The 15,483-nt window shown below is 39.3% G+C and overlaps 11 protein-coding genes across 11 annotated transcripts; 3 read left to right on the top strand and 8 right to left on the bottom strand.

Moving 5' to 3' along the window:
* Positions 1 to 317: 317 nt before the first annotated feature.
* On the top strand, positions 318 to 2,450 carry BATDEDRAFT_16531 (2-(3-amino-3-carboxypropyl)histidine synthase). The gene is made up of 5 exons (XM_006678308.1): positions 318 to 709; positions 778 to 855; positions 919 to 1,179; positions 1,228 to 1,496; positions 1,704 to 2,450. The coding sequence occupies exons 1-5, from the start codon at positions 399 to 401 to the stop codon at positions 2,390 to 2,392; spliced, it is 1,608 nt and encodes a 535-aa protein (XP_006678371.1). The 5' UTR covers positions 318 to 398; the 3' UTR covers positions 2,393 to 2,450.
* Positions 2,451 to 2,493: 43 nt separating this feature from the next.
* Positions 2,494 to 3,138, bottom strand: BATDEDRAFT_88079 (uncharacterized protein; the record flags this gene model as incomplete). The annotated part of the gene is made up of 3 exons (XM_006678622.1): positions 2,494 to 2,867; positions 2,953 to 2,990; positions 3,065 to 3,138. 3 exons carry the CDS (start codon positions 3,136 to 3,138, stop codon positions 2,494 to 2,496), a joined length of 486 nt encoding a protein of 161 aa, XP_006678685.1.
* Positions 3,139 to 3,487: 349 nt separating this feature from the next.
* BATDEDRAFT_24618 (uncharacterized protein) lies at positions 3,488 to 4,087 on the bottom strand (the record flags this gene model as incomplete). Its single annotated transcript, XM_006678437.1, has 1 exon — positions 3,488 to 4,087. One exon carries the CDS (start codon positions 4,085 to 4,087, stop codon positions 3,488 to 3,490), a length of 600 nt encoding a protein of 199 aa, XP_006678500.1.
* Positions 4,088 to 5,212: 1,125 nt separating this feature from the next.
* On the top strand, positions 5,213 to 6,465 carry BATDEDRAFT_36929 (uncharacterized protein). Its single transcript, XM_006678551.1, has 2 exons — positions 5,213 to 5,623; positions 5,691 to 6,465. The coding sequence occupies exons 1-2, from the start codon at positions 5,617 to 5,619 to the stop codon at positions 6,296 to 6,298; spliced, it is 615 nt and encodes a 204-aa protein (XP_006678614.1). The 5' UTR covers positions 5,213 to 5,616; the 3' UTR covers positions 6,299 to 6,465.
* Positions 6,466 to 6,508: 43 nt separating this feature from the next.
* On the bottom strand, positions 6,509 to 8,060 carry BATDEDRAFT_11090 (uncharacterized protein; the record flags this gene model as incomplete). The annotated part of the gene is made up of 6 exons (XM_006678283.1): positions 6,509 to 6,780; positions 6,876 to 6,981; positions 7,037 to 7,324; positions 7,387 to 7,770; positions 7,810 to 7,845; positions 7,920 to 8,060. Coding segments are annotated over 6 exons (1,227 nt in total), but the record flags the coding sequence as incomplete, so codon positions are not given.
* Positions 8,061 to 8,117: 57 nt separating this feature from the next.
* BATDEDRAFT_88416 (uncharacterized protein) lies at positions 8,118 to 8,414 on the bottom strand (the record flags this gene model as incomplete). Its single annotated transcript, XM_006678621.1, has 1 exon — positions 8,118 to 8,414. The coding sequence occupies one exon, from the start codon at positions 8,412 to 8,414 to the stop codon at positions 8,118 to 8,120; it is 297 nt and encodes a 98-aa protein (XP_006678684.1).
* A 182-nt stretch (positions 8,415 to 8,596) lies between these two features.
* BATDEDRAFT_88415 (uncharacterized protein) lies at positions 8,597 to 9,041 on the bottom strand (the record flags this gene model as incomplete). Its single annotated transcript, XM_006678620.1, has 2 exons — positions 8,597 to 8,744; positions 8,815 to 9,041. 2 exons carry the CDS (start codon positions 9,039 to 9,041, stop codon positions 8,597 to 8,599), a joined length of 375 nt encoding a protein of 124 aa, XP_006678683.1.
* A 308-nt stretch (positions 9,042 to 9,349) lies between these two features.
* Positions 9,350 to 11,362, bottom strand: BATDEDRAFT_88414 (uncharacterized protein; the record flags this gene model as incomplete). The annotated part of the gene is made up of 10 exons (XM_006678619.1): positions 9,350 to 9,355; positions 9,398 to 9,641; positions 9,717 to 9,957; positions 10,085 to 10,268; positions 10,340 to 10,416; positions 10,490 to 10,576; positions 10,668 to 10,866; positions 10,937 to 11,165; positions 11,251 to 11,289; positions 11,355 to 11,362. The coding sequence occupies 10 exons, from the start codon at positions 11,360 to 11,362 to the stop codon at positions 9,350 to 9,352; spliced, it is 1,314 nt and encodes a 437-aa protein (XP_006678682.1).
* Positions 11,363 to 11,437: 75 nt separating this feature from the next.
* BATDEDRAFT_88413 (uncharacterized protein) lies at positions 11,438 to 11,877 on the bottom strand (the record flags this gene model as incomplete). The annotated part of the gene is made up of 2 exons (XM_006678618.1): positions 11,438 to 11,569; positions 11,812 to 11,877. 2 exons carry the CDS (start codon positions 11,875 to 11,877, stop codon positions 11,438 to 11,440), a joined length of 198 nt encoding a protein of 65 aa, XP_006678681.1.
* A 437-nt stretch (positions 11,878 to 12,314) lies between these two features.
* Positions 12,315 to 13,210, bottom strand: BATDEDRAFT_88412 (uncharacterized protein; the record flags this gene model as incomplete). Its single annotated transcript, XM_006678617.1, has 5 exons — positions 12,315 to 12,412; positions 12,476 to 12,526; positions 12,728 to 12,859; positions 12,943 to 13,113; positions 13,171 to 13,210. The coding sequence occupies 5 exons, from the start codon at positions 13,208 to 13,210 to the stop codon at positions 12,315 to 12,317; spliced, it is 492 nt and encodes a 163-aa protein (XP_006678680.1).
* Positions 13,211 to 13,833: 623 nt separating this feature from the next.
* BATDEDRAFT_1302 (uncharacterized protein) lies at positions 13,834 to 15,246 on the top strand (the record flags this gene model as incomplete). The annotated part of the gene is made up of 1 exon (XM_006678232.1): positions 13,834 to 15,246. A coding segment is annotated over one exon (1,413 nt), but the record flags the coding sequence as incomplete, so codon positions are not given.
* Positions 15,247 to 15,483: the final 237 nt, after the last annotated feature.

Genomic DNA, 15,483 nt, shown 5'->3' with positions numbered 1-15,483 from the left:
AGCTTGACATTGCATTCTCTTGAACTGGTCGATGCGTGTAGTTTTTGTCATTAAATCAAAAATATTGAAATACGTTCAAGTGACGACTTGAGTAAGATTGCAATGTTTGATACATATTTGTAACCAGAACTCGTCAGAATCGTATTGACTGATTGCTGATACTCGGACATTTAAACAGTTTACGTTGATTTGGTTCGTGTTTTTTGAACTGCATTTTTACAGACTGCAAAAGCAATTAATGCCACGTGACTGTGGTTTGGTTTGAATATAAAAACTTTTTTTTTTAATTACAATTTTATTGTTCAAAACAGTTGTCAGTGTGGGTGGTGTTTGACTAAGACTGTGTTTGTGGCGTGGTATGAGCCTGTGTTTAGCTGCTGGAAATATATTCATTGAATATGATTGACTATCATGAAAAAGAAACTATTGAGCGTCAGATTGAGACCATCCTGCCTTGTCAATCCCTTCAAACCACCGAGCAGTTGCTGGATACGTTTGAAGTGCAATCCACTGCTGATCTGATTGTTTCCTTGTACAAGAACAAGGTTTGCTCCGATCCAACTGCATTGTCAGTTGTTGTGGCATTTCAATTTCCTGATTCTCTTCTCTCGTACTCATCTGCTGTAGTCGAACATTTATACGAACACATTGGTAAAAACATACAATGCAAAGTTGATCTGGTTGTACTTGCAGATACCACGTTTGGCAGGTATGTCATTCTTATTGCCATCTATTTTCTTTCATTATGATGTCTGATGTTCTTCCTGTTGACTGCAGTTGCTGCGTGGACACGGTTGCTGCCGAACATGCATGCGTGGATCTGATTGTTCATTATGGCCCCTCTTGTCTTTCAAGGTACTTGTGTCTATCTGTATATTGTGTTTTAAACTATATCAGTTTTTACTAACAGTATAGTAGACCGGCATCTACTTTTCCCGTTTTAGTTGTTTTGGAAAAGGCACCGATTGATATCCCTGCCACTGTTGCGTATTTCATTTCACAATTTTCATTGGATTTACTGCAGCCTGTTCTTGTAATGTATGATTTGGCATACCATCATGCTGCTCAACATCTTGCTCAAGCGCTTGCCGCTGCTGGGTTCATTCATTTGATTTGGCCGCATATTGAAACCGTATATAACATGCCTAAACTTGATACGAATGACATTCAACATAAGCCGTCAGTTTTTAAATCAGATCTAGCAAAGTATGGTGATGCTTGTATCAGAGAGATGCAAGGTCAAAAATACATTCTCCCAGAAGGCGTGCAGATCCAGGACGTAACCATGTTTTACATTGGTGGTGAGAGTCTTAACCTGACCAATCTTATGATGACACATTCCATGTGCAAGCAAGTCATTGCATACAATCCTGTTTTGAATACTGGCAGTGTACAGAGTGGATCGGCAAACAAGCTGCTTATGCGCCGATATTTCATGGTTCAAAAGGCCAAGGATGCTGACGTGATTGGCATTGTTGTTGGAACGCTTGGTCTAGGTAGATATTAATTTGTATTCTCCTTTTTTGTTTTTAATTGTATGGACGGATGTGATGATCACACAAGTGCTAAACAGGAAGAGCCGGCTGATGCTTCGAAAGAGGCACGTGCTGGAATACAACTTTCTTATCTGATCCGTCTACCAACACCATTTAATCCCCATCATTATAACCGTTTTCTGACTGTTTTTCTATTTGAAATTACAGCATCATACCTCCCAGTGATAGAGAATCTCAAGCGGCTAGTGTTAGCAAGCGGTAAAAAACCATATATGCTTGCATTGGGAAAACCATCGCCTGCCAAGCTAGGCAACTTTCTAGAAATTGATGTTTTTGTGCTTGTTGCCTGTCCTCAGAACGCGTTGCTGGAAACTCGAGACTTTCTCAGACCTGTTGTGACTCCATACGAGCTCTGTATTGCACTGGATCGTAATGCAGAATGGGATGTTTCTAAATATCAACTGGATCTAGTCACTGTTGATCACCAACTATCAGACACTATACATCGCATTGCTGAGCGTCAGATGACGCGAACCAACCTAGACAATGGCGATGGTTTAGATGACTCTGATGATGATCAGCCTCACTTTTCACTTGTAACTGGTGCTTACAAGCAACGTAAGCAGTATGTGTCAATTGTTTGCTCGACAGACGATGAACCTACACAAGGTGATTCAAGTGCGCTTATGGCACGATCAAGAGACAATGTTATTTCGAAATATACGTCCACCAGTGCAGCAGCAGAGTATTTGAATAACAGAACATTCCAAGGTCTGGAAGCCATGGTTGGTCAAACTACCATCTCTGATGTTCAGGATGGTCGGAGAGGAATTGCTCGTGGATATATCAACCCAAATGTTGAAGCAAAGAATGACGATTCTCTAGACAAATCATAAAACTGCCGGCTCTATGTTGGATCTATTATTTTAATACATAATTATTTATATTTCTAGTATTGCTAATAGTTTATAGCACATGTTCATCTGAACAACAACCATTAGATTTTGAATACATCTTCATTGTGGATAACTCCAGCAGTTCTCCCAGTGACCCTGAGAGCTTCCTGAGCAAAGTTTTTGAATGGCCCTTCCTTTTCCATGTGATGGTTGAGCAATTGCTCAGGGAATTCTGCTGAATCAATATGAACGAGCAAACTCTTTAAATCTGGCTGTTGCTGCAACATGCCTTTGATAGCATCCGATGTTCTTAATCTATCCAGCTGATCCTGCGAAAGAACCGGATCATTATTTGGTGTAAGGATCGATTGCTGATTTGTAGGCCTAATAACGTCTGACTGTATGCTATTAGTCGTTGATGCTGAGGATGGCTGTTGAGAGTCGTTGGATTGCGATATTGGCTTGGTACATGCTTCTGATTTAATGTAGATTTAGAACAGGAATGGTATCAAATCATACTGTAACTCATATTGGATATATCAAGGTTTGCAAGTACTTACCATTTTCTTTATGTGCTTTGAAGCATTCTAGTGAGCAACTAGTTCATCCAAATCAGGATTAGTAAATGAGTGTGTAGTCTGATAAATGGGCTGTAAGAAATGGTTACTCAACTATCTGATTAAACACACTGGACACCTGTACTTGGATGTTTCTTTTGTGCATACTTGGCATTGAACTGGTGCCATGATTCACAACCTTTTATCAAACGAGTGATAACCAATGTGTTGCTCGAGTTTATTTGAGACCAATTACAGTCGTATTTATGTAAAATAAAATACTAAATAATTGTCAAAATACATGATAAACAGTCTCATATTTGATGCCAATTTTACTGAGAAATATTGTTTTTTGAACTCATTAATTCACTGATCTTGTTCATTCATGTACAAAAGTACAGACTGAATTTCCAATAACAATGAATATGTAACGATTGTTTATTTCAAGACCAATACAAGTGTCATTCTATATGAATACGACTGTAAATATTGATTTTTATACGAATGCTTTATTTCAAAGTTGAAGACATGAGTTGCTCTATACTGAAAAATGGAGTTTTACGGCACGAACTTCTGATTCAAGTCTAAGCTTCATGGCCATCTTTGATTCGAGTTTACTCAAGACATCTAATATCTTTTTACCTATAGCTTCAATTAGATCTTCCCAATCCTTAATGATTTGACCCTGAGCATGGTATTTCTGCATAAGATCTTTTTGTAAAAAGTAGGATGGTTCCTTTAAAAGTTTATCTTTGATTGCCGACATTCGCTCCTCTGCTTTACTGTGACTTTCTTCATATCCTCCAAGCTTGGTCTCAAGGCCTTGTCTCACTTGTATCAATGCCATGATTTCTTGGTTTAAATCCTCAATTTCTTTTTGTGTCGTATCCATTAGTTTTTTAAGTGCTGGAGTGGGTTTTGATTCTATTGACGACTCTGCTGTAGAAGCTACAGCGGCTGTAGAAGTTGTACGAGTCACATGGGACACCTGAGTTATAATCGGGATGAATGGTTGCTTCACTGGCTTGTTGACGTACGTTTTGGGCATCCTGCCTCGCTTTTGAAGTAGTCCACTACGATCGCTGTCACCCGACGAGTCAGTATTAGGAATTAACGAGGCATGGCTGGAGATTGCCATTACAGATAGGACAGCTGCTATGATCCACTTCATGATTCAATGAGATTTATAGTTGATGATTTCAAACGAAAATGACTATCGATATCATTGACAGAATTTGTCAGGTTTTATATTGGTCTAGATGACAAGCAAAGGGCTTTTTTATTCTAGTTATTTTTATGAACTAGCCCTTCAACCGTTCTTTAGTGAAAGTTGCATGAAATCAAAAGGGCTTCCCACCGCTGCATTCAGACAAAGCGAGACACTGAATAAGGGCTTCGAAAACACGATAAGCGTTGTTTCGAAAAAGTAGTCGATTTGTAGCAGAACTGAATACTTGATTATTACATATTCTGATCAAAATGAGACGAGTGTTGTGCTTTACATGAACACAGTTGTAAATCTGCAATTTCTTGTACTTTCTATTCTAGTGCTGTTGAGCATGTTTCTGTCGCCATCATTTAATAATCACTGGTGCTCTGTCCTGTGCACTATGCTAACAATGCTTCAACGAGTGATTAATCCACTGGATTGTTTTATTGTAATCGCTTATATTTTCAAAGCTTACCAGTATGTCCCTTGTTACTATGGCTCGAGTCCCGCCAAGGTTACAGGGTGCTTATATATTATGTACCAGAATATCATTTTAGATACGAAATTCCTAGAAAGTCATTTTGTACTACAAAAGGGTTAGTCCAGTGGTTATATGCTGTGGTACTGTCATTCATTGAGCGGGTGTCAAACTGCCAAGTTTGTCCGGCCCAGACCATCATGACAAGTATTTGTAAACTGGAATGTCTTGGCCACATTCATGTAAAATGCCAACATCGAATATTGTCCACTTGCTCATTATCGATTTGTCTACCCTGTCAATAAACATACAAATCGATTTATATCTTACACAACCATGTATACACTAGAAAAGTCTTGTGGGTTTAGCTTGAAAACTGTCCAGTCGATCAAGAAGCAATGATTCTTTGGTAGATTCACTAGTTTGACATTTCAAACAATGAAGCAGATCGCGTGATGCAAGTTGAGCATATCACGTGTGCAATTTCACTTTTGACAACAGGATCCAAATCCGTACATTATCAGAATGCACGAGTTTTGGATTTGACCTACAGATTGATTAGGTGAGAGCAGTGTCGGTTTGCGTTCTGTTGTGATCCATCCATCCGTGCTTTTGTAGATTCGTGCATTGTTACTGTGCATCTATTCAAGCATGATTGTCTCTGTGTGGGCGAAAGAGACCAGCCATGCAATACTCCTAGTTTTGATTGGGTCTTGCTCGAACCAATAACTGGCTGACCAGTCATCGAGATGAATTAACTGGAATATGCAATAGCTACAATTCAATGTTTATAGAGGGTTTAACAGCAGCATTTCATCTGCTTCCTAAACAAAGATGGCTGGTCGATTGTATTCAATGTTGCCAATGCTATTTCATTGTAAAGACCAATACTTACTAATTGATGACTTTGTTTAAATGCTTGATTCTTCTGGATTGCTTAACCCTGTAACTATAATACTGGACTTTTGATTAAACAGCAATGGGCGGTAAGTTTACTATCGATTGCTGCTGAAGGATCTATTTGAGATGGCTAATTTATTTGCAATTGAATAGCCTACAAGTACTTGGAGGAGCTTTACAAGAAGAAGCAGTCGGATGTTCTCCGTTTTTTGCTCCGTGTTCGCTGCTGGGAATACCGTCAGTTGAATGTGATCCACCGTGCATCCCGTCCATCCCGTCCCGACAAGGCTCGTCGTCTTGGATACAAGGCTAAGCAAGGATACGTCATTTACCGTGTCCGTGTTCGCCGTGGTAACCGTAAGCGACAAGTCGCCAAGGGTGCAACCTTTGGTAAGCCCGCATCCCAGGGTGTGTCCCAACTCAAGTTCCAGCGCTCCCACAAGTCTGTCGGTGAAGAGCGTGTAGGTCGTCGTTGCCCTAACTTGCGTGTTCTCAACTCGTACTGGGTCAACCAGGATGCTACCTACAAGTTCTACGAGGTTATCCTTGTCGATCCCCAGCACAAGGCTATTCGTCGCGATCCTCGCATTAACTGGATTGCAAAGCCTGTTCACAAGCACCGCGAGGCTCGTGGTCTTACTGCTATTGGCAAGAAGAACCGTGGTATTGGAAAGGGACATCGCTTCAACAAGACCCAGGGTGGTGGCAGATATGCCAACTGGCTTCGTCGCAACACTCTTTCTCTCAAGAGATACCGTTAAACGTTATATGGCTGATCATTTTCAGGAGAAGCCGCAGTATGCTGGATTGGAAAATCTCTGGGTCGAGTTGTCGTGCATGTGTTTTGACTTCTTTGCTTGGTATCTGTATTCGATTCTCACTTTCAATACACTTGTGGCTTGTCGTTTTTTCGATTGCCATTCAATTTATCATATTTATATTTGGTTTTTCAATTTCTTGGTGTTTGTAGTTTATTTATGTGGGTTAAAAGGTTCATCATCGACAGATGGCTCAGTGTGGTGTTGGAATGGCTCGAGTGCATATGGGACGGTGGTGGATGACGTTATAGCCATGATTTTGTAGGCCTGACCCATGGCATCTGGATCAACAAGTCTCTCGTAAGCAGCAACAACTGCTGCCTTGGTCTTGTTATCTGTTGCGCCTTGAATTAAAGCCATGGCTCTGGCTCCTATTCCCATTTTCTCCAAAAAAAGTCCTTGTGGTACTGGTCCATATGCATTCGCTATAAAACAAGTAGGGTTGGATTCAAGCGATTGTTAGAGTGCTGTCGATACTTTGAAGCCAGACTTTAATATCATCAAAGCATATTGTATTTACCAATTCCTTTTACAGCGTGTTGAATTGCAGAAAAGTCGACATCCGCAGACAAATCACAATCACCTGGCATCGACAGAGGATGAACAATTTTATGGTTTCTAATACCCTAAATTCCAAACGTATCAATAAAGAGTCGTTTCTACACGATCAAAAACACTTACCCTTAAGCTATCGTCAATAACATGGTCGCGACCGTAATCAACAAACAAGGCTATACCACCATCGTTGGCAACTCTCTCGGCAATAGCTTTTGATACTCCAACGACATCTGGTGCTAGCTCAATTCTCTCGCCTATTTGAACATTCGCAAATCGATCCGTCACTGTAGGCTGCATAAGCGCGACGGACGCTTTAGTTGCAGATGGAGCACAAATGAATCGGAAATTGTAGGGTAATGTGGGAGTCTCGTCCAAATCAACCATGATCTCTCTCCATCCCTGTTCCGTTTTCTATACAAACTCAAACACAATTAGTCGACTTTCCATCCTATGCAAACCATTGTGCTACCCACTTGAAATTTGTAAACTGGCATCGCATCAAAAAACTCGTGAGCAATAATAAACGATGCAACAGTTTCGTCGACAGGAATACAGTCAAACGTATCGTGCCAATACACTTTGACTCCTTGGCTAGTTGTTCCTGTTACTGTGGTGCCATCTCCTGGGCGATAGGTTGAATTTTCTAGCGGATCCATTGTACAGTTGAGCATTTGGGCTTGAGTCTTTCGCAACTCGGGAGATGCTTCAACCAAATGAACGGCATTTAAGGGGTTGATCGTAGAGGTCTTGAGCTGTGTAAGGGTAGTGAGCATATCCGCCATCAGAGTGCCTCGACCTGGCCCAAGTTCAATTATATTGAAAGGTTTTTGAGGTGCTGTGGAAGGAATAGACTGGTACTGAAATGCTCCAGTGGGTGTTGATTTTGAAGCCACTACGGTTTGCCAATGGTTCATAAACCAGATTGCCATAAGCTTGATTCCATGATTCAGAAATAAATCAGATTTACAAATGATGGAATTGATGGCCAAATTTAAATATCAATTACCTCGCCAAACATTTGATTGATTTCAGGAGATGTTATAAAGTCACCATGTGGACCAAACACTTTTCCCTTCATATAGTATCCACCCAATGGGTGAATGAGTGCCTGTCGCATAAACTGTGCAGTTGATATGGGTCCGTTGATCTATGTTTAAACGAGCCATTCAAACATAAGAATTAATAGTTCAGCTTGCAACGTGAATTAAATCATTCTGCTTGCCTTGATCGAGTCAATTAAATGTTTAGCTAAAGAAGATATTGGCTCTTTGACAGCCAAAATATCTTTGGATGGATTTATGGATGTTAATGCAGATTTCATGGTCGATGGGTCGTTGGCTGGATGGGATTGTATGACATGTGCAACTTCAGGCACTTCTTTCATGGTTGTAAATGCCATACGCTGTGTATAAACTGTAGTAATGGATTGCAGTGTCTGGATTACATTTGAACGCCTGAGTGCAGACGCTCTACACACCAATCTAGTCAGCATTCTGCTCATTACAAGTTTAGTGCGATTTCTATCGAGTAAGAAATTTTGAATCTGAACTTCAACTTTCATCATCGTATAAATATTCCATCCTGCGTGAATACAACTGTAAACCGGTTCAACTCGTCGCTTTAAATTCGCATTTATTTCATTCCAGAGTCGTCCATCAGTCATATTTCCATCAGTAGATTTTATCATTCTATATTGGATGAATTGCACGACTCCATTAATGCCAGATAAGACGCTCGCATCTTGGTCAACAGCTGTTCTGCGTTTTCGAGATACAGACCCAGTGACAGCGCCATTTCGCTCCACTGTCGTCCTCCTTCTAAATGATGCACACTATCAACATGTTTCATACCATTTTAGGTCCATTCATCTTTGCATGGTTCATCTGTAACTCTACACTTACCTCCATCGTTCGCATCCTGCATTCCATGCACTGATCATAAGCCATTTGATCTCATTCTCTGGGTATGGAGTACTGTGACTAGCTGACTTGATTAGCGCATGCACTTGCTCAAACAGCTTGTATCCATCCTTGTCTTGGTGCAAAGCGATCGTTACAAGTGTCCTGAACCAACAGCTGAATCGAATTATATTTAAATTTTGGGATTGTCGCATCTGCTCATCCAGCATTGTCTTGATTGCATCATATGCCACTATTGATCATGCATTGATCCACAAAAATAATGTCAACAACTTCCTATTGGAATTTCACTCGAGATTTGACTCCAGAATTAGTGAGCACATACCGTGGTCAGGACACTCTAGTCGTAGAGTGATTTCTAAAATACCAGCATTATATCCACCAAAGTCAACCCTCTAAACAAACCCACTTTCACTTTAGTGTCATTGCATCAACACTCTACCTGCTAGCTGTTCAAGAATATTACAAGACACGCGCATATCTTGAGCATTCTTCAAATCCGTTCAAATCCGCCAAATCAGTCCTATTTCATTGCAAATGTTTAACTTGGAAAAATCAACCATACCTTGATCACGCTTTGTGCTACACTCCATTTCTTTTGTCGAACATAGATTTCAAACTTGATGGGTAGCAGCTGAATCATAGATATATCTGTCATGCGATCAAATGTATCGTCCAATTCAGACAGCGATTGCACTGCATTTTCAAATTCATGTATATATACGGTGGCCTTTGATAGATCTTCTGCAGCTTTTGTTGTATCTCCTTTCTCTACAATGAACAACTGTCCTAGTGCTGCTATAAATAGACTACAACTTTAATTCGTAAGTATTATACGTTTCTGACCGATTGTTTAGATTTGCGCTTTAAATCGTTGGACATACCTTGATTTCCGAATTTTCAAATGAGATATGGTTGTTGTTGAAAACAAAAGAGTCAGGTTGCTCACAATCTCAAACAAGTTGACTGTAGCTGTATTGGATATATCTAGATGTCCAATCTGTATAGCGGTATTCCAGCACACTCGAAGAAGCCAATCTACTTCAGTTTCAAACTGGGGAAAAGATTCAGTATTGGCTTCTCGAGTTTCTCCATTTTGAGACCACAGCTTGAGAATACCGTAGGCTTTATCCAATGTTTAAAATCAACAGCCATAATATTCCATTTGAATAGTAAAACGGGCTGTGAATGACTAGATCTACAATATCGAAAATCAAAAATGCTTAAACCGAGTTACCACTTTGAGGCATACCTTTGTTTGCATATGAAACAATAGCCTGTACATCAATTTTGTTTGGCTCGTTTGTTTTGGTAAGTCGGATAAGACACCGAATAATGGTCAAGACTTTGCATTTTGTGTCATCTAGACTCCAATCAATATGCCCCGAGGTAGCTACCATTTTCAAAATATTTCGAACTATTCCTTGATTTTCTTTCTAAAATACGCAGTTGTATCAGAAATTAGTTGGATTGATAGTTGTCTATTGGTATTACTTGAATGCCATACTTTTTGAGCAACTGTTGCTGCATGAATGTACAGATCCAATCGAGACTGAATCGAGATTTGTGCTAAATTTTCCATTGCTTACATATTGTTTTATGTTAGCATTGCATAGAATTGGAAATAGATTTAATTTCAATTTATCTACTTTTTTACCTTTAGCCTCGTCACCTTTTTCCAAGTACAGAATAAATAGCATAAGCAAAGTAGGTGGCATATCTGATTCTTGTTCAAATTGTTTTGCTGATTGACAAGATTGCATCCGAATTGAAAGATTTGAGTCGATGCAGCACATTTTGATTTATACTCTTTTAAAACATAGATGGACACACACCTTGAATACATTCTGTAAGCGCTTCGTCAATGTGATGAAGCTCAAATTGACACAGAGCGATTTTTCGATGAAGCATGGCATCATTGTGCCTGTCAACCATATTGTCTGAGATAAGGGTCAAACAAACCCTGTACCATGATATAGCTTCTTCCCATTGGCAAATCTGAGCGGCTTTATCCCCTGATTTCCACAATATCATCTGATTTCACGCAGTTTAAGACATATGTCATTATTTTACACTGTCTTGAACTCGCAATGTTTATATTTACCTGGCAGGTTCGAGCCGTGGAAGACTCGAATTCGACTAATCCAAAGTGGCCGAGTGTGGCTTTTACATACATTATGGTTTTAGTCGGATCTACTTCCATTGAAGTCACCAGATATAATTTCGTAACCAGTATTTTTTCGTTGAGCTCATTTTTTTGAAAAGACTTTGTGTTTAAATGTACCATCTCTTGATCCATAAACGAGTCAATGCATGTAAGAACAAGATCAGAGCTTTTAAATGAAACCAGTGAGTTTAAACAAGTCATTTTAAATAGTGATGAGGTTAAAAATATAGTATGATGAGAATAAAACATACTTGACTTGTTTGGCCATCATATGAACCATGGACATTAACCTAGAATAGCAAAAGCTTAAATATATTTATTCGAATATGTATAATTATGACTAGTTCCAACTTACGTTTTCATGCTGTTTGAAGATTCTGATATGGATTGCACTGAATTTGATACGGCCCGCATGAAGACTATATACATGGCATGTTACTAAAAAGTTAAAATTGCTTTCTTGAAGGATTGCGATGCTTTACTTTGCTCCAAACGGTAAGGTGTTGCTGATCCTTTGGCAATCATGGCTTTCATATTTAGATAATACATTGAAAGACATCCTGGAAACTCCTGCATAGAAGATTAGTAGTTGTGATGGAATTTCTATACAGGCATTCAAGTTTATTATGTCTTGGATAATGAATTTTACCTCGATAGCAGATTCTGATCTTCGTTCAGCATTTGGCCAGTCTTTTGCATCCAAGTATATGATGACTAGTGAGAGTAAAACGCAGCACTATTGATGGATAAAAACGCAAGATCGATATTTAGATGAATGATAGTATTAGACATGGCCTCATAGCATGCCATACTTTGAGCTCTGTGAGCAAATTTGATGTTGACAGAGAGTTCTGTGACAGCAGAACAGATAGAGCCATTTCACATAATGTAATTTTATCAGAGACTTGTGTTGCTGTTTTAGATAGTCGAATCACCAATCTAGCAAATTGTTCAACCTGCAATAGGCAAATGGTTTTAATCTTATCATTGCAGTAATTGGTAGAATATGAATTTAAACATAGTTTAGGATACTTGCCTGATGAAATCCAAGACTTGAAAGAATGGGTTGGCTGATTGATTTGTTAAGATTAAAGAATGCTGCAGATTGTATGTCTTTATTCCATTCCTAGTGGCCAGTATGATGATCAATCCTCAATCATTAATAGGGCTGAAATGCATAAACTAAATATAAACTTACCAATTGAGCCTTTCCTAAATATATCTCAAACTCGAGTATGTGATGATCTTTTGAGATGCAATCATTTCTGCTTTCAACACCATCTTGAGTGTTTAGAAACTAGTCCAAGATGTTAGGCTACACATTTGATTCCAGCGACGCGACTAGACAAAACTTGATACTAACTTGCAATGCCAAATTGAATTCTCTCTCTGAATCATCCGATCTGTTGGCAGCTATGTAAGATTTAAATCATCAGTTTTTATATTTAATGTCCATATAGAAATGGCTGACAGTACCTAACCATGCTTTGCCGCATTTCATATGCATATCGGCAAAATTAATATGCACTAGACAGAGTATAACAAGTTTAAAACGGCGAATTTATAAGATATTGAATAATGAACTTTTGACAATACCTGAATAGCCACTGACCAAGTCATGGTGTCTTGACAGTTGAATAATTTGTAAAGCAATCTGTCGTACTATACATGACATTGAATAGCATGAATTATTGTATAGAAAGCAGTCATGATACAATTTATTCGAACCTTGAGCTTGAACAACTGACTCTAAGCCATACACAACGGGATGAGAAATCACGGATGATTCCTGATCGTTGTCTAGCAGACTGATGGAACATTCTGACTTGCGACGAACTATTTCGTTCCATAAACGAACACCTTTAAAGACGAGGATTACAAAGTCAGAATCAAACACCAGACATGCATGAGACATGGTTTAAAGAGACATACAAAAGCAGTACCTGCTTCATCTAATGCATCAAGTTCAGAAGTTGATAATAAAAGAGAAGGAATAGATTCTGTAATGTGAATAGTGGATAATGTAGTGCTGAGTAGGTCGAGAGCGAGGTTGAATTGAGCAAGAGTGATGACTGTGGGAGAGTGATCGAGAGTAGATAAAGCAAGAAACAAGTCTATAAAAAAGTAAGAAACTGTAATAATCTATTAACAAGAGTGTAAGCAGTAAATACCAGCAGCAGCATCAATCACTGAGCGAGCAGGAGTGGACATTAGATTCAAGTTTCTAAACGTCGCGACTGTTTAAGGTTTGAACACGATTTGGATTGCAATTGATGGAATTAATCAAACTAATTCTAATGGAATCAATCAGACTGCTTTAGCAGTCTGTTGGAATTAATTAAACTAATTCTAATGTAATTAATCAGACTGCTAAAGCAGTCTGTTGGAATTCAATTCAATTCAAATGTAAATTTTACATTATTAAAGAATATTCTCGTCATTATAAATACAATATTAAAATTAACAATTTCATCCTTTTTTGTTCATAATCATATATTCAAACTTATTACAAATGGCTTCATCCAACTCATTGTCCATCTCACATATACCTCTTTCTACTGCTCTTCAACATCATCACTTAATTCAACCTAGTCCTGTCACGGATCAACGTAACTGGTGCTTTCGTCATCATCCTTCCTTTTTTCGTTCAACTTATTCAGCTGATGAAGCAAGATTGTTACAGGTATTTCATTCATCATTCACCCAGCTATATGTCATGTTTTGGTATATTCAATACTGAATTCAAAATAGAATCCATTTCATCACACTTGTACTCTTATCAAGTGATTGCGTTCTAACTCTATTGCTGACTATTCACCTTTGTATTATAGCGACTGGTTGCTCTCTCTGAGTCAGAACAGCAGCTTGTACGGAATATATGGCAGCAGATGGATTCAGCTTCTCCAGCACTTCGAGAAATTATCATTGGAGGAATTCTTCACAAGTCATGTCTACCACAACTATCTTACATATCTGCTGCTATTAAACCATTAACCAAAGTCGATTTTATTGCAGCTCTTCCTACTGAAATCTCCTTTAGAGTCTTACGGTATCTGGATGGACAATCCTTGTGTCACTGCGCACAGGTTTCGCGAAGATGGCGAATCGTATCAGATGATGACGCCATATGGCATCGAATGTGTACCCAACATATTGACCGTAAATGTACAAAGTGTGGATGGGGTTTACCATTAATACCCAGTGTTACTACAAATCGCTCTACTCTTGCTTCAGAAACACCATTGATGAACGCTCCTTTGGATGTCCAAACTTCTGTGACTCCATCCATCGAGTCGGCTTTTCATTCCGTTAATCAGTCTGCTCAGAGTCAACATCGACCTTGGAAGCATGCTTTTGCTGAAAGATTGATTGTAGAACAGAATTGGCGACGAACTAATTACACTTCTCGCACACTCCAAGGCCATCGAGGTGGAGTTTTGGCTTTATGGTACGATGATTGTACTTCACGTTTGGTAACTGGTGGATACGACTCGACATTGCGTGCTTGGAATGTCGAAACTGGAGAATGTCTGGCTATCATGACAGGTCACACTCGATGTGTGCGTGGTGTTCAGTTTGATAATTCAAAGATCATCTCCTGCTCAATGGATCGTACATTGCGCATCTGGTCCACAGAAACATTTGAATGTCTACGTGTGGTCGTTGGTCACAACGACGGTGTCGTTTGTCTGCATTTCACTGAAACAATCCTTGCTTCTGGTTCCGCAGATGGTGTAATTCGTGTAACAAAACTTGCTGCTAACAAAACATCTAATCTTAGTGGCCATACAGACTGGGTCAACAAAGTAATGATTCTTCCATGCAGGCAGCGTCTACTATCCTGTTCTGATGATATGACAATACGGCTGTGGAATATTGAATCTGGAGATACATTGCTGGTCTACGCAGGCCACGTTGCTCCTGTTCAATGCTTTCAGCTTATTTTCCCCCGCTATTCCAAAGAAATTAAACTTGAAGATATCAGAGTCGTGACAGGCTCGCTGGATCATACAATCAAGATTTGGAATTTTGCTACCGGTCAAACCCTCCGTACTCTTTTTGGTCACATTGAAGGTGTGTGGTGCGTCGATGTCAACTCGCTTCGTGTTGTAAGTGGTTCGCATGATCACACTCTCAAAGTCTGGGACATTGAAAGTGAAAAGTGCATGTACACCATTGAAGGCCATTTGGGATCTGTAAACTGCTGCTGGCTTACAGATACCAAACTCATTAGTGGGGATGAAAATGGCATAATTACTGTTAGAGATTTTTTGCATAGTCATCGCAATAATAGAGCCATCGATGCTATCACAAGTGCTGTAGAAAATGCTGATGCAAGTGCAGATGTTGGTAGCCTCGACCGTTCTCATCTTGAAAAAGTCCTAATCCCTGCTATCCCTTCATGACAATACTTGCGCTTTGCGTATTCCTTGATTTTCCATCTTTAACTCAATTCGTGAATATCTTGCTGTCTATTTTTATCA

The sequence above is a fragment of the Batrachochytrium dendrobatidis genome (genome assembly GCF_000203795.2).
Source record: "Batrachochytrium dendrobatidis JAM81 unplaced genomic scaffold BATDEscaffold_5, whole genome shotgun sequence".
Taxonomy (NCBI): domain Eukaryota; kingdom Fungi; phylum Chytridiomycota; class Chytridiomycetes; order Rhizophydiales; genus Batrachochytrium; species Batrachochytrium dendrobatidis.
The sequence above is the reverse complement of the archived record's forward strand: the minus strand, read 5'-3'. Positions and strand labels throughout refer to the sequence as shown.

What these genes read in the sequence shown, in the direction of transcription:
- BATDEDRAFT_16531 (XM_006678308.1), top strand. Translation starts at nt 399, where the DNA reads ATGATTGACTATCATGAAAAAGAAACTATTGAGCGTCAGATTGAGACC. An exon ending in GGCCCCTCTTGTCTTTCAAG is followed by an intron (nt 856 to 918) that starts GTACTTGTGTCT and finishes ACAGTATAGTAG; the next exon opens with ACCGGCATCTACTTTTCCCG. An exon ending in TGTTGGAACGCTTGGTCTAG is followed by an intron (nt 1,497 to 1,703) that starts GTAGATATTAAT and finishes TTGAAATTACAG; the next exon opens with CATCATACCTCCCAGTGATA.